General features: G+C 45.7%; 1 protein-coding gene across 1 annotated transcript; it reads right to left on the bottom strand.

Moving 5' to 3' along the window:
* Positions 1 to 4,338: 4,338 nt before the first annotated feature.
* Positions 4,339 to 16,153, bottom strand: DIPK1C (divergent protein kinase domain 1C). The gene is given in 5 exon segments (XM_068397073.1): positions 4,339 to 4,614; positions 5,712 to 5,849; positions 5,851 to 5,877; positions 9,938 to 10,615; positions 15,941 to 16,153. Coding segments are annotated over 5 exon segments (1,254 nt in total). The 5' UTR covers positions 16,124 to 16,153; the 3' UTR covers positions 4,339 to 4,386.
* Between the last annotated feature and the right edge of the window lie 786 nt (positions 16,154 to 16,939).

Here is a 16,939-nt window from a genome sequence, read left to right as displayed (position 1 = left end):
CCTTCTTGGGTTAAGTGTCCATTCCCAGTGCAGCCAAATGCTATTAGTGAACCTATATAAGAGGAGTCATCTTTTATATGCCGGGGATGAACAGTGTGAAGAATCTTACGTAGTCTATGATTTTGCAAAGCTGTAGTGAACTAGCTACCAAACAGGGATGCCAGTAGGCAGGAGCTTTGGAGATACATGAAAGTGAGAAAAATCAAGTAGAAACCATTGCAGCCCAAGTTAAGATCACAAACACTACGCAGAAATGAAGCGGGAAGCAAACGTGACTTCAAAGACCACATGTGGACCTGCTCTTTTCCTGATCTGACCACTGGGGCTGGGTGAAAAAAGTCTTTGCAAAAGATTTTGAGCTTTCATGAAATTTCTCATCTGAATTGGGATGAAAAGTAAACATCAGAAAGTGATGAGGGCACTAACAATTTTCACTGTGTAGACCAGACAAAACACTGTTTTTTAAATTGTGATTAATGTCAATATCTTCATCTTTTTATTTTGCAAACCTTTTCAGTAAGAATTAACTACAACTGGGAAAATAACTTGCAGATTTTTCCATATAGACACTGCCAAAGCTGAACATATTAGACATTTTCAAAATTGACTTAAAAGCATTTCAAATTGAGGGTTTTGATGTCTTGGTTTTTTTTTTTTAATTAGACTCTTGTAGTGCATGATATAATTTTTGACAACTTTTAATTTTCTGACCATACCCCAGGACTGTTTCACTGCAGAATTTCCCAGCTATTGCTGCTGGCTGTTGTATTGCGACACACTGTGCCAACATCCTGGTTTAACAGCACACAGGACTCTCATGCGATACTTGTCTGACCTGGCCGTGCCCTCTGAAGTACGTGCCAGCTGGGTATCTCTCTATGCCAGGGCTATTTTTGGTGGGCAGTGCTGCCAACACAGTATGAAAAGGGTTTTGTTAGAAGGCACATGTGAGCCTGGCTCTTCATCATCAAACACCTGTATAGATATTTCCACCATAAAACAAGGGTGTAAAATAATGCAGTTTTCACTTGCCTCCTTAAGGTAAATGGCAACTAAACCAGTGTCTTCATTTTCTTTTCTTTCTGTCTCAGGGAGATAAAGGCACGACTACTGTTTTATTACTGTTTTGGTCATCGGTACCTGTGCTAAATAAGTTGGAATATTTCATTTGCTTCACTGGTAGTACTTTTCTTTCCCATTTCCCAGGTTTGAGTGACTTTACAAGGTGCAAGGTGCACAGCGAAGAATCAAGCCCTGTGTTCACACAGCCTGCCAGATTCTCCTTGCCTTTCCACTCACTGGGGCAGGTGTACCAAAGCCAGCCGGAGCTGGCTGCATCAGTGGTACGCAATCTCACAGCCCAGCCAAGTACAAATAAACCATTTGTGTCACTCTTGAGAGGCTTATGAAGATTATTCTCTGTATCCTGAAAAGAAGTGAAACCTAATGACCTGGGAAAGTGTGTGGTGTGGGGGAAGGAGGTCCCTGACAGGTGGAGGTGGCTGCAGCCAGGCCCTGAGGGGTTTGGAGAAATCTGTCAAAAGCAGCTTCCCTTCCTAAATCCTGCCAAGGAGAAGGACCTTCTGAGCAGAGTGACATTCCACCAGCGTTTGGCTGCCACCGGGTTTCATTTCGCTCCGTTTTTTCCACTTGTTTTAAAACTGAAACATCACATCCAACAGAAATTTAACCTGACTGTTTGAAATGCAAACTTCAAACTGGGAAGGGGAGCCCTGACATGGTGGAGCATAAGGCCACGGTAAAGCACCAAACGTCTGCATGATGTTTGCTTTTCCCTGATAGTACCCTCCAGGCTTGGGAAGGAGGAAAGAATTAATGGTACCAGGGAAACAGAAGAGTGGTAATATATAAGATCTCCAGGTTCCCCAGCAGCATTTGGGATATATACTGAGTCACTTCTGACCTAGGAAGGATCAGTGGCTTCAGTAGGGAGGTCATGTGGGAAACACATGAGCCCTGATCACACCACCAGGCTCTGCAGCATCATTTGCACAGCTGGAGATCTCTGTGCCTTCCCTTCCCGGGGGACCTCACAGATTTGCACATACAACATAAAGGAGAGTTACATATCCTCATGTCTCAGAAGGAAGGATTTTGTTGTGACAGAGTGTCAAGAGCACTGGTAATAACAGAATCAATCACAGGACTTGGGATGAAAGGCAGGATTATCCACGTAACTGCATGTACATCACTCTTGCCTGTAGTTAAAAATCATGTCTTATCAAGACTGAAGTTTCCCCAAATGATCTATTCCATAGCTCCCCTGTTCCTTACTATTAGAAAGCCTGTAAGAAATGTCTAACCTGCATTTTCCTTGCTACAATTTAAGCTCATTGCTTGTCACATTCACCAAGGAAATCTGGACAGGGCTGTTCACTCCTATTCTCTTTCTATAAGCAACTTTCTGTTTCTGAAGAGTGTTATCGTGCCTCTCTTCAGTCTCTTCTTCCTCTCCTCAGACTAAATGACAGTTTATTCAAACTTCTACATTATAAATCAAGTTTTCACAAAGTGGGTCATATTTTTTACTTAATTTTTCCTGTTTCTCCTTTGTCTCTTTTCCCCCTCCTTTCTCTACCTGGTACTTTATCTGTCCCCAACCCTTTACCTTAACCTGATTCTATCCTTAATTACTTTCTCCTCCACCAATTTCGTGGCTTTGTAATAGGACTTGTTCTGGAATTTGGGTTTCTTCTTACTCTGTTTTGCCTTCCTGCTTTTGCAAAGGATGATCTTAAAATATTGATGCATTGTCTGTCTCCCTGGTTAGAGGAGAAGAGCAGACTGAGCAAAACTTTACTGGTCAGGAGCTCCTGAGTTGTAGCTCTTAGCAGCAGCTTGTCTTCAGTTCATCCCCAGGCAAGGCAGCCAACCTTGCCAATGCTATGAGCTTTTCACGGGCTTGAGTGATTTTTAAAATTATGGTGGTTTATTGCAGGAAATAGAAAAAAACCTAGCACTAGTCTGAAAATTTGAGCTGGTTTTGGGTAAGTGTCAAGGCCTCCTAAGTAGCTCACGTTTTTCTGGTCACAGGCAGTCTTTAACACCACTTTAAAGAACCACTCCAGAAATTGAAAGTTTATGTATAACTAGTGCTCACAGGCTTCAGGGCTGTCATAAGGCTAAGAGATATAAAGACAAAGAAGATGAGGTGCTGTTACTAGTCTCACATCCACAAACCAGTGTTGTCAGTCTTAACATTGAAGAGTCCTCCTGAGCTGAGGGCTATCACAGGCTGTTGGTTATTTTTGTTAGTGGGGTTTTTAATGTCTTCATGCCAAAACCAGCTCATGGGTATATTGCCCAGTATTGGGCCAAAATACATGCAACATCTTCTGAACCCGTGTGTTAGATTCTCCAGCCATAGCTACACACGTTTGAAAGGCAAAGTTAATGATTTTAAGTTAATCTAGGGATTTTTATTTATGTAACTGATTGCAAGAAAATTAATTCTTATGAAAAGTTTCCTTTTGTTCATTAAAAAAAATACTGTGTAAGGGAACTCCAGGTCTGGATATTGTTCTGTTCAGTGCAAAGGACAGATTGTTGGCATTCCTGGGTAATTCTGCTCTCTGGCAAAGGAGTGCTTCTTATCAACTGCTCTGATTTACAAGTGCCTGAGGGCTTATTCACAGGGGAAAACTCAGTGGCATTATTCATAGCTCTCCACTGCAGAATATGAGTACCCACATGGAAACTCAACAAGGGTATAATTATTTCACTCTAGAAAAGTCCTAAGTACCTTCATGTAATTTCTCCCTACAAAGTTAGCTATGGCACAGGTAATGCAACACAACAGAGAAAATGCATTTGGGACATCAGAAAGGACTGCTTTATACAAAAGTAACTCTTCGCTCATATGACAGTGCATTTCCCTATTTGAGATGGTTTTTCCACACAGAGCACTCTGTCCCTACTTTAAACAACCCTCATTCTACAGAGAATTTAAAACAAACACCATGCACGTACTCATCCACACCCACCCACCCACTATTTTAATTATTGATATTAATTTTGCTGCACTTACTTACTTACACTTTCCGTCTGTAAATGCATCCTCACTCTAAGCACTGCACTCAGGCAGATGCTATCTGAGCAGTGACTGCAGTTCTTGGTAAGCAAACGATGTGCTGAATGCTGATGGAGAGGGCTGGTTCTAGCTCAGGAAAATAAGCAAGAACAAAATACAGGTAATTTAAAGCAATTTCACACTTGAAAGGATATTAACAGGATGTGCTGCACCTGCAGCCTTGAACTTCATTTGCATAGGAGAAAAACAATCTCTGTGCTGTAAATGTAATACAATGGGTAGGAGGGATGAAAGAGTGAGAAAGAAAACAGAGGCTGCCTCGTACACAGCATCCCTTAGCAGTGGCTGGGATGTGGCCTCTGCAGTTCTCGCTGGGTGACCCGAAGCAGGTGGTATAACTCAGAGAGAGATTTCAGAGTCCTCTGATGCTCGGCAGTGTCCATGTGCCCTGGCTCGGCACACTCCTGCACAGCCTTCTGCAGCTGCAGTTGCCGGGGGAGGGAAACTAATGGTCCTCTGAGATTCGGGGAAAACCAGCGACGGAAGATTTTGTCACAAATTACCTGAGGAAAGGAAAAAGAATAGATTATTGTCTTTCATGAGCTACAACTAATGCCCTGCTCCTTCTCTAGGACCGTAGCAAAATGTCATCTGAATCCAAAATGACTCCAGCCATTCAAAGAGGAAGGTATAGAAAAAGAGCCTCCACAAAGGCTATGCTCTGGTTGAGGACTCCCCCCCTTCTTCTCAGACTGCTCTGGCACTTCTGCATAACAAGCGGTGAGGGTGAGGGCGTGGGAGAAGCAGGCAAAGGTCTGCCAAGCTACACTCCCCCAGCCCCTCTGCTGTGCTAGTGCCTCCCACCAGCACAGGCTGGGTGAGCTATGAGACACCTCATCCCAGGGCCAAGAACCCCACGGACTCCCCTTTCCACTACATCCGCATACTACATCTGTAGAGTGGAGAATCGAAAGCCATAGCTCCCCCACTGCTTACAGGAGGACAGCCCTGACTTTACCGTTAGTGGGGACAGGCTGAGGGGAGACCTTATCGTTCTCTACAACTACCTGAAAGGTTGTGGTGAGGTGGGTGTTGGTCTCTTCTCCCAGGTAACAAGTGATAGAATGAGAGGAAACGGCCTCAAGTTGCACCAGGGGAGGTTTAGATTGGATATCAGGAAAAATTTCTTCACTGAAAGGGTTATCAAGCATTGGAACAGGCTGCCCAGGGAAGTGGTGGAGTCACCATCCCTGGGGGTATTTAAAAGACGTGTAGATGTGGTGCTTAGGGATATTATTCAGTGGTGGACTTGGAAGTGCCAGGTTAATGGTTGGACTTGATGATCTTAAAGGTCCTTTCCAACCAAAATGATTCTATGATTCTATGACAGTAACGCTAATCCCCTGCCCCTACTTCCTTCACTCTCCTATCTGAGGCGTTGGGCTAACAGCTGCACAAAAACATGGCAAATAAACACTAGTGAATATAAAGATCTGTTTGTGTGTCCCCAGATGGGATTTCTGAACAGGACTGGCACTTATGTGGCCACGTTTAAAAACCTGACCGTCTTCATCTCACAGTCTCTTAGTACATACCGTGCATTTTATAGTCAATGTGATTTTAAAAGAAATGGATGCATAAAGCAGCTGTGTCTACTCACTTGCAAGTTGTTATTGGCTCTCTGTGCTCCACATTTTCTGACTTTCAGATTGCATTTTGAAAAGCAATCAAAAAAATTACAATCTTCATCTCCTGTGCAGTTCTGTTCGAGGATGTCCCTCATTTTGGGTTCAAAAAAAGGCCATATCCACATCAATGGCCACCACCTGTGGATCAAAACAAGCCATCAGATCTGGTACGGCACAGCCTGCGGGGACAGGCTGAGCAAGAGTTCTTTGCTGCTTGGCTTTTGGAAATGTTGTGCTGAGAGCATCTGCCAGTGCGGAGCTGGGATCACAATGAAAAGGGCTTTTATTTCACTTAACTGAGCTGCACTAGTCTTATAAATAATCACTTTTTAAACAAAACCAGCCAATGTGTATGGACACCAGGAAAAGGGAAAATTATTTGTGGACAATATGCGTCCCTGAGGACAACTGGATTGATTTGCCTTAAACTGGGACTATCCAACTTGAAGATTGATTAACTTCTTGCTGCAGCATATGCAGATCGCACCTCAACCTTTTAATTATATGACGGTGCAAAATTATCCACAGGCCAGACAGTATCATTTCACAATTTATCATTCAGACTAAACCCCTGATTTAACCACTGTGGAGAGGAGCAGTGGGATGCGCAGAATTAGCTGCACCTGGTACAGCTCCTGCAAGCCTGCCATTGCATTCGGAGGGTTTGAGTCTGTTCAGCTGTAGAAAGAGATCCCTGAGGTTGTTGAAAGTTGGGACTGGCTTTGCCTGGTTCTGTTTGCTATGGTTTGACTCATTTATCGTGCACAGCTCTTGTTCTACTTGTCCAGAAATACAGTCCACAACAGAGTCCAGCCAGCAGTTGGTCTCAGCAGAAAAAGCAAGGACTGAAGGGATCAATCCATTTTCCCACCCTGACACAAGGCTTGCAAAATAGTGAATACACAGCGCAAAGAGGTCGGCAGAGCTGCTGCCTGTGCTAGGTTTGAGACCACTCTGGGAGTGAAGGGCTGTAGTCACAGTTTCTGCCAGGGTCACTCCACCCACAAATACTTCACTTAAAAAAAATCACAGCAAGAAACACAGAAAGAAAGGAAGCCAGTAACGGGATGGCAGCTGCTCGAGGTGAGACAAACTGTGGGTGACCACAGTGAAGGCAGCCTCCCTTCAGCGCCGTGGATGCAGCGATCAGCGCACTTTCAGAGCTGCCCTTGACAGTCAGGGTCAGAGACACTCCCTTGCAGTGGCTGACACACATTTTCATGGAGGGAAACATCTAGGTCCTGGGCAAAGCAGAGCTACTTGGGCTCAAACGATAGTCTCATTTTTAAGATTTGACCTCCCAAATAATGGGGGAAGCTGAACTGTGTGGCTGGAGCAGCAGCTGGATCAACCTCAGGAACTAAAGATGTCTGGTCTGGTAGAAGGCCAAACAAACCTTCCACAGGCAAAAGAAAGAACAGGGTCTAATCTTCATTTTATTCTACTCCTTTTTCCACAGGGAAAAATCTTAAAGAGATGAGGCATAGCTTAAAAAAATCAAGTATTTTTAAGCTTCTTGGAGAGCTTGATAATGATGACGTAGCCTAAGGAATTTCACATGTTTGGACAGGGAATTTTTTTTTCTTTTCTTCTTTTCTTCCTTAAGCTTTCTGCAGTTTCGCTGTTCACTTCTTTGGAGAAGAGACAGTAAAAGCGGTGCAGGGTTTCCCCAGTCCTAGACTTGCTGCATCAGCTCCCTGGTAGGGTCTCTGCCAGCGCTGAGCACCTTTGACAGCCTGATCCATTGCTCCACTAGGAAAAACAGCCCTGGTTCCCAAACGTGCGGCTGACAAAGGCTTCAGTGGTTTCACTGAAGTTCATCTGTTACAACAATGTGTGGGCATCGAGCCAGACCCTGTGAAGACAGAGCTGGGTGACACTCTACCTATAAACAGCTACATTTTGGTAGGGTTTGTTATGATTGTAATTGACAATGAAGGTACCTAAGGAAATGCACGAAGGACCCAACTTAGCTCCTGACCTGATTTAAAGTCATGTTTGAGGTGCTGTGATCTTTCTAGTTCTCTCGGAGGTGCTGGTAAAAGAGGAAGCTCTCCTGGAGCACTGTATATTCACCCAGACCTCCTTCCAACTCTGCCCCTTATGTAGCTCCATGGCACCTTAAAATTCCCCTGGATGATCTACCAGGCAGTGACCTCTCCCCTCTGCACTGCAGGAACAGCATGTGAATGCTGGAGTGAGGGCTGGAGGCTTATCCCCCACATTGGAAAATAATCCTCAAAGCAAAACTATTGGACCCCAGGCAAATTTCTTATTACTGGGATGAGGAACAGTGGTACTGTTATGGGTGTTTATTATTACCCTGTACAGAGCACAAGAAATAAGCTGGTGAAAAATTTGCTTAAAACAAACATAAGGGACAAAAAAAAGGCTGCCTTGCTGTGTCCCTGTTCTGGAATTGGTTGGTAAAACCACACAGAGTTTCTGCTTCCCCTTCTCCTTCCTTCTTCACCGATCACAAGCTCTCTCTGTCCCGTCCCTGACCCCCCCCCAGCTCTCTGATTGTCTGTATCTCCTGTCTCCTACCCCAGTGGGGTGATAATGGGCAATACCAACAAGCTGAAAGTAACGCACAACTGGGAGAGCCATGTGTGAGCGGCAACTCACTCTTCTTTTTAAAGTAATTCTCCTAGAAAATACTAAATTAGACTACTTTCCTTTACCAGAAGGTGACTGCTCTCTCTTTGGACCTCAGAAGTCACGGGAAGATCCTGAAGAAGCAAGACTCGTCAAAAGGACTCATATGGGAAGACACATCCATTATTCTTTCTCTTTTCCTAAATGAAATCTCTTTTCCTATAAGTAGGCTGTAAAACAGACGCTCTGGTGTGTGCTCAGCCACACGCAGTCATAGCCCTGCGTGACTCAAAAAGATGGGCAAAGCCTGCCTGGAGGAATCCCTGCCGTACCTTATTTTTTCTAAATACCGGTACACTTGTTTTAGTTTCTTGCTGTAGCTTCTCACTCGTTCGCTGTTCAGATGCTGTATTGCACCTGAATAAACAATGTGAGGGAAGGGTGAAGGGGAAGCACTCTAATTGCTCGTAATGACTATGTGTTTAGGCAATGTTTCCCTAGTACTCTTAAAATGTGAGGGTTATATTAACACTCAGTGAGCACTGAAAATAGCATTCAAGTCCCCGAAAATGCCTTATGTTCACTCAGAGTGCAGGAACTCCACTGATGTCACCGCAAATTGTGAGCCCGGTTCAAACACTTACTGCACAGCGCTTCCACACAATTCCCACCGAAACCAGTGGAATTCCTGTCGCTGAATGAATGCAAGATACATGCAGCAATGTGGTGCTGAGCTACATCACTACGTAGAAAACATGCGTAGCTATTCAGGTGTGAGTTACAGCTGTACAATAAAAAGTCAAAGGCTAACAGTACCAGGGAGTTTCATGTCGCTGTCCTGGGATCATTTCCAGACCAGATAAGCTGAAGCTTATCTGGAGCACAGGAGGTTCCACTTAAATTTGAGGAAAAACTTCTTTACTGTAAGGGTGACTGAACACTGGAACAGGCTGCCCAGAGAGGTTGTGGAGTCTCCTTCTCTGGAGACATTCAAAACCCGCCTGGACGCGTTCCTGTGTGATATGGTCTAGGCAATCCTGCCCCGGCAGGGGGATTGGACTAGATGATCTTTTGAGGTCCCTTCCAATCCCTAACATTCTGTGATTCTGTGATTCTGTGATTCTGTGATACTAAAGCACAAATGTGCATGTTTGGATGTGGTGAGTTCCCTTTGTGTCAGGCCAGAAAATTCAGCCTTAGCTTTCAGATTCAAACAGTTTTTCCTTTCAGGATCACTACCAGAAATAGTTGCCGTGACTCAAATTACAGCTTCATTTACAGCTTTTGAGATCTGCATGCCTTCAGGAGGCATCCCTCACCACATCCAAGGGTACCGGTGCCTTTGAGGAGGTGAAATATATGAGAAATGAGCAAGCAGTTCTCAAAACAAGCAGCAGTATTTAGTGCTCTGAAACGTGGCTGCACATATTACAAAGAGGAAAAGAGGTAGAGAAGCTCCCCTGTCACTTCTAAATGCATTGGTTTTGCAAAAACTTGGCCAAAAGCTGTACAAGAAGGGAAGTGTCATTTTTACACAGCCACTTTCAGACTAGAATTTGACCTCAGATTGATGCAACACCACCCCAAAGACTCAACTTACCGTGAGATCATGCCTGATAGCGAAGTTTTCCGGTTTGATGTCACACAGGTGAAGTCGGTGAGAGAAATCATTATCAAAATGCTGCACCATGTCCAGAAAGCTGAGTGCAATGTCAATGATGGCTCGCACCCTGCTTCTGTGGCCAGCAAGGGAGGGACTGACCATGTTTTCCAAGGGAAAAAGACTTTTGTGCCAGGCATGTCCAGCTGTGAGATACTCTACAGCATAAAAGTGTCCACAAGAGCCAATAATTCGTAGCACATGTTTGCTGAAGTCCTGCAGCAAGCTGAAGTAGATATATTCTTCCTGCTGGAGCAAGGACCACATGCTGGCCACCTGTGCTTTCCAGTGTGGTCCCTTCTTCCTTGTCCACAGAGGCCCCATGGTATTGTTAGACAGTTCTAGCCCCAGGATGTTTTTGACCTCCAAGGCTGCCATCAGCAGAAGTTCTGTTTCAGGAATATCCTGTGTTTCTACCTCCTCTAGCATACTGAGATGCTGGTAGCTGGAGAAGATTTCCTTTTTGGATTTCAGGATGATGGGCTGGCCTCTCCAGTCAGCCTGGATGACCTTCTTACCTCTGTCATAGTAAAGGCAGTGTTTGTACACCAGCTTCTGTGCCACACACAAGTCTTCACAGAGGTCGCCAGTCAGGACTCCACTGCTGTAGTCAAGACACTGGAGTGAAAGAGCAGAATATTCATAGCAGGACCATACACCCGTGGACCACTTAGAAGAAAGGCAAAGAATCAGCAACAGTCCTAAGCTCGAGAGGCTTGCAGCAGTCGTGGTACCGCAAGAACACACCTACAACCATTGGGTGATTCAATGGTTTTTCAGAAGTCTCTAGAGACCTTTTACTAGGTCTTGCTTCAAAACGGAGATTCTTAGGATAGTAAAGGACAGGCTTTTTGGGGGCAAGAAAATGGACTAGATGGTCTGTTACTCTTAAGTTCTTGCCACGTATGAATTCAGTGAGACAAGCTTTGAACACACTTGGCTGCGCTATGTGAAATTCTGGGCTGTAACACTTTAAGGCACAGGAGATAACTTCCAATGTAATTCAGGATTTCTCTGGAGGGTTCTGCGCAGCGTAACTGAGACACCCCCACTTAAACTACAGAAAAATCCATGGGTAGCTGGATTGCTGGGACCTTCCGCAGCCTTGCATGTTTCAACCTTGGACTCAACATGCCCTGAATGAAGCTGTAAGAACCTTCTTCTGCACTACAAGGAAACACAGAGGTTGCGCTCGATGCCTCTTGGACCAAGAACTTTTCAGGATGTTTAAATATGTAAATGTTGTAGGACAAAATTACTTTTCCAGGTGTTATATGTACTTATCAGAAGTGACATTTTAATATTAATTACTTAAATACTTTTTTTTAAATTGGAAAAAAATCAGCCCATGGAAACATGGGAACTGCTGCTTGATAGTTAAGTGGTCACTGCAAATTCATACAAGAACTGCAAGGATTCCCTCACCAGTCCTTCCTTCAACCCGTAATTGTTTCCATACCATCATTTCCAAAAGTGTAGGCAGTCAATATATTCCTATGGGCATTTGGAAGTGCAGCTGCAGGGAGTGCTTTGGGCGAATCAGTAGAGGGGATGATCGGAGGTCTCTGGTGAAAAGGGAATAGACTCTGGTGGTGTAGAAAGCCAAACATCTGGGAGGCGGCTTTGTCAAGCCTTCTTCATTGCTTTCTGGCATTTGCACCTTAATTTAAACAAGCTGGCAGTTCCCACTGCACATGGAGTACTTGCAATGGCTGCCTGACCACCACCTCGTTTGTGACTTACATACACAAGAAACATGATCATAAAATTCAAGTGATGTATTTTCTTAGGACAGTCTCTGAGGTGTGCACCAGAGGAATACATTCTGATGCCAGGTAATGTTCAGAGTCCAGCCTTAAACAACACACTGGGAGGATTAAGTCCAAAATCCAGAAATGGTGATAAATTGACTAAAACAGCTCACTGAGGAAAGTTCAGACAGGCATAAAATTTATTTATACTCTGATGTTCTCACAGCCCAAATGAGAACATTTAATGCCAGCAAGGAGAGCCAGGTAGGCAAACTCTAGTATGAATGTCCTGACCCTAAGTCCAGGGTGATGTACATGTGTGAAACACACACATCTGCATCCACATCAGGATGGTCAAGCAAACTCACTGGGCTGTGCACAGACTTCAGACCATGCAGATCAATGCTCTTGCTTTCAAAAATCCACTCCTATGAATGTAATACAAATTTATTTTCCCTTTTTAAGTAGGAAATGTAATTTTCTCAACAGAAGTAGTTTAGCAGCTCTTACCATCTGGAACTCTAAGCAATTTTAGAAAGAAGATTACAAACAGAAGGGATTTCTGGGGTTTTCTTTGAAGCGTAAGTATAATCACATTTAAAACCATTGCTCTCCTGTTGAGAAGACCACAACCTAACTCTTCTTCTGCTACAGTAAGAGAATACAGGACTTAGTCCTGTAATTGGGTCCACATGGGTGAACACTTGCCCCTGTGGAGAATTTTACTGTGGTCCATCAAGTTTACTCTTGGAGGGTTTGTATGCACGGACCTCTTGCATCTAGAAGAACACATGCCCAGAATACCTGCAGCAAACACATGACCATGCAGCTTATTTTCTTGTGTTGCCATCATGTCATTCTTAATGACATTAATGAGAAAAAGTAGTTGTGGAAAAAATAGTCTCATTTACATTTCCCAGACATAGGAGATGAGTCATTTTTGAACGTGGCTGCTGTTTAGGACTTGCCCGCTGTACCAGTTGAACCCATAAATCTTTGGTTATTAATCTAGTATCTGACAAACAGTCTCTGAATCTGATTCTTCTTACTCTGAACTTGCGCAGTGTTTTGCAAATGACAATGTGTGAAACAGGATTTGACCAAGGAGTTCCTGGTCTCACAGTGATGAAACACAGATCTGCCTTCCAGAAGTAACATTTTCTGCTAGTCACCAATGCAAGCAAGGATTTCAAAAACACTTCCTCAAATAAGCAGTGGAGAAGTTTGAACAATTTTCAAGGTGTCTCTCTACTTGCAGAATGTACTGAGTTGTGAGTCACTCAACAGCTTTAAAAATCTCCTCAGTTTCCTGTTCATTATAATCTAGAAGGTCAGCAAAGACTGACTGCACCTTCACATTCTCGCTACTCCCCCTCTCGTCCTTATTCCAACTTCTAGTGTTTTACATTTTGCCATAAGCATAACACACTAAGTAAGCTTAGCTTCCCAGCCCTCCCACTATAATCCTTATTTTTTCAGTCCCTGGATGATTTTTGTGGTTTTATTCCCTCCCCCTGTTTCTCCTCTCCATTTTTCCCTCCAACAACCTTAGAAGCACAGACATCAGATCTGAATGCTGTTGTCCAGTGCTGCAAAGACAGCCCACAGTCCTTCCCTAATTCTCCTTTTTGGAGATATTCAGAGATCATATCAGACTTTTAGGTGCACACTGTGCTGGTAGTTCATGTTGCAGCAATTATTTGACCCCTACGTCCTTTCCAAAGTCATACAGTTTTACAAGACAGTCTTCCATCCTATTGGCATAGCTTGTACTCTTTTGCTCCCCAGTGTATTAGTTTGCATTTTACTGTATTAAAACACATTTTGGTGAACTGAAAACATTTAACCAGGTGATTCAGATTACCCTGCAATGGGCTCTTTGTTGTTTACCAATCCAGGAAACCTTGCACTAACTGCAAACTTTATCATACAAGAGTTTATATCATCACAATGACTGTTGATAAAAATAATTGATTCTCCAAAGAAATCTTCAAGAAATGGTTCTCCACACTACATCCCTTAATGACTGCATTTTGAGATCTGTCGATGAGGCAGTTTTAAATCTGCCTAATGAGCACCCTTTGAATGCCACTAAGTGCCAGATTTTTTAAACTAAAATATGAAAGTGATACTAAGCCGAAAGCCTTCTAGAAAAGCAGCGCTACTACACAAAAATGCAAACACAAGTGTGGTTTGGACTTGCTCATCTGTTTCTTTTTAAAACTGGCTACGTAATTTTTAATATCTTTAGTACTCTTATAAAGACATGTTTAAAAAGCTGGGTTTAAATTAAGGTAAACCCTACTTCGGATTTATAGAAATTTAAATAATTTACTGTACCACCATCACTTTGCATGTAGATCAGGCCTGAACTGAGTCCTGCCTTGTTATTGAGTACTTCTAAGTAAACGCAATACTGATAAAAGTTTGTGAGGCATGAAAACTAATATATTGCTCCAGAGAAAATGGAAATTGATCACTATGGTTTAGTGTGATCAGTGCAAATGAAGGTGAGACCAGTGTTAGGAAAGAGTAAGTGGTCTTTTGGAGAGTTAAAGTTGGTCTCTGCAAAATACCCTGTGCTACTTCAGCCTTCCCAGTGCAGTACCCATCTGTACAGACGTGCATTTACTCAGAAGAAGGAAAAAAACCCTTAGAAATATCACTTGCAAGAGTATATACCCATGCAATTTTCACCTGCTTGCTTGAAATAGCTCATCTTCTCACCTCTGACTGAAAATATGAACCATGACTAGTAAAACAGTTTTTCTCGAAAGTCGAATTTTGCTTAGTAAAAGGCAGGAGACTCAAGCTATCAGATTATTTGTTTCATAGAACAACTACACTTTCTATAACTGCAAAACTCACGCTGTGCTCCGAAGAAGTATAAAGACTTATTTTGGGGCTGATGAAGATGAGCTCATTTTCTAATTGTTCCACTGGAGGGTCGGGCTCTTTCTAATGTCATTTGGGAAAACTGTCACTTACAAACCTTAATGATAGTATTGAAGACACCTACGGAAACAGATGAGCACAGCAATCTCAGCTACTCCTCCTCTGGAAAGAGGAGGAACTATCACACAATCATAGCGACAACTTTCCAAGCTTGTGCCTGAAACCTGATCCCTGCCTGGGCTTTTGAAGTCATGCCTAGCGCTCTCCAAACTGAAGAACAGCAACAATCCTCTGTCCATCTATTTACTGGCGAGTGTGATGGCAAGAGCCTGGACCTCCCTGATCTTGGCGGCTCCTTGCAGCTCCATACCTCTGTGCTCTTCCCAGCCACGTAAGGAGCGGGCAGGATTCATTCCTTCAGCTCCAATCCTGAACTCAGCCGTACTTCAAGCTGACTGCTGGGGTAAAGAAATTGGATATCACTGCCATTAAAAGCATGCTGTCAGGACCACTGCCTACAGTTTCTCTTCCTTCATTATATAGAATTTAGGGAAAATCTATGATCAGTTTTTGCTTGCTGCAGCAATAGATTATTTAATTTTCATTAGGATTCCTCCCTTTCCACCTAACCATTGGCACTACAAATACCTTAATTAAGAAACAAAATTAAACTCAAAGCATTAACCCACACTGCTCCTCGTTTTGCAGTGTTTCCTACACAATTCTGAATGCTTCTTTTTCTTTCTTTTTTTTTTAGGGACATTATTCGGAACGTTTGCAAATTCTTTCTTGAATTTTTCTTACCTACATCTTAAACGCCAGCGCCAGCCAGACGTAAAGGAGGCATTGAACGCTGCGTGGCATTGCTGAAAGGCGACTTTTGTACAAACACCTTTTCGGCTAAATAATAAAAAACAACCAACCCGGAGGGAGGTTTCCTGCCGCTTGGCAGCGGGCGGGATGCCGAGCTGCCTTCTCCAAAACGCTTGGGCAGCGCACCCGCACGCCACGCCGGGACCCGGACCGCTGCCTGCACCTGCCCTCGCCCCGGGGAGGGAGCGGGGCAGCCCCCGCCCTCCCTCCGGGGCAGTGCCGGGGCCGCCGGCGGCCGCCCGCCCGGGCGCACCGGGGTCGCGCCGGTGATGCGGCACCTCGGGCGGGACGGGGCCGGGCGGGAGCGCCCCGGCGAAGCGGCCGAAAGCGGGTGCTGGGCTCATCGCAGCTCTGAGGGTCTCCCGGCGCTTTACCCTGCCGGGCAGCCCCCGAGGGATGCCCCGCGTCCCGCCGGGGCACGTACCAGCCTGGCCAGGATCCGGTGGCTTTTCTCGTCCGTGCAGCGCTCGGAGAAGACGCTCCTGTGGAGGAGGAACATCAAGGCGCTCACCACCAGCCCGCCGGCAGCCCAGAGGAAGAGCAGCACCAGGGTGCATCGCCGCCAGATTTTGAGCCGCAGCCGCTTTAAGCCCGGGATGCCCCTCATCGTCGCGCCCGGGCTGGGTTTGGGCGGCCGCTTCAGACGCTGCGGCCCCGAGCGAGAGACGGCGGCGGCGGGGGGGGCCGCGCTCCCCCCCTCGCACGCTTGTCCCGCTCCCCGCCGGCGCCCGTCGCCAAACGCCCCCCGCCCCGCCGCTGCCTCCCCCCCGTTCCCCCGCCACTGCTCCGGGCCCCGGGGCTTGGGGACTCCCCCCCCGCCCGCCGCCGGGCTGCCCGCCGCCGCGGCACCGGCACCGCTCCCGCCCCCGCCGCCCCCTCCCCGGGCCGGTGCTGCCCTCACGGAGCCCGGAGCGCCCCTTTTTGAATTTAAGCCACGTAGCTCCGCCGGCTTTTGTCTGCTCGTCCCTGTGCCAAGAGGCCCCTGCGGTCACTCGGCGGCTCCTGCCCGCGCCCCGCCTCCGTCCCCCTCCGAGTTTCTCACCCGAGAATAAAAGGGGATTTGAAGGGTGATGGAGGCTGCTCTGGGAACCCTTCCCTACCCCGGCGGCTGCCCGACGCTTTGAAAGAGGCAGCCTGGAGACGGACGGTTCCTCCTGGTGAAAGCTTCGCCTCCCGTCAAATTTGGGGGGCGAGGAAGGAAAAAAGTTGTTTCTTCTGGAGTAACTTCTCCGGTTTTGTCCATCCGGGGCTAAAGGAAGAAGCGAGAGAAGCCACTCGGGTGCCCATTCACTAATGCACCCCTCAGGCCCCCCCCATGCTGGGTCACCTCTTGACTCTCCAGCAGCTTCCACGGCCTGCCCTGCCTGCCCCTGCCCCGGCTGTGGGGACGCGGGCTGGCTCCTGCCCAGCACCCCCATGTCCT

This window comes from Nyctibius grandis, chromosome 3 (assembly GCF_013368605.1).
Source record: "Nyctibius grandis isolate bNycGra1 chromosome 3, bNycGra1.pri, whole genome shotgun sequence".
NCBI classification, from domain to species: domain Eukaryota; kingdom Metazoa; phylum Chordata; class Aves; order Nyctibiiformes; family Nyctibiidae; genus Nyctibius; species Nyctibius grandis.
This window is presented reverse-complemented; position numbering and strand designations above follow the sequence as displayed.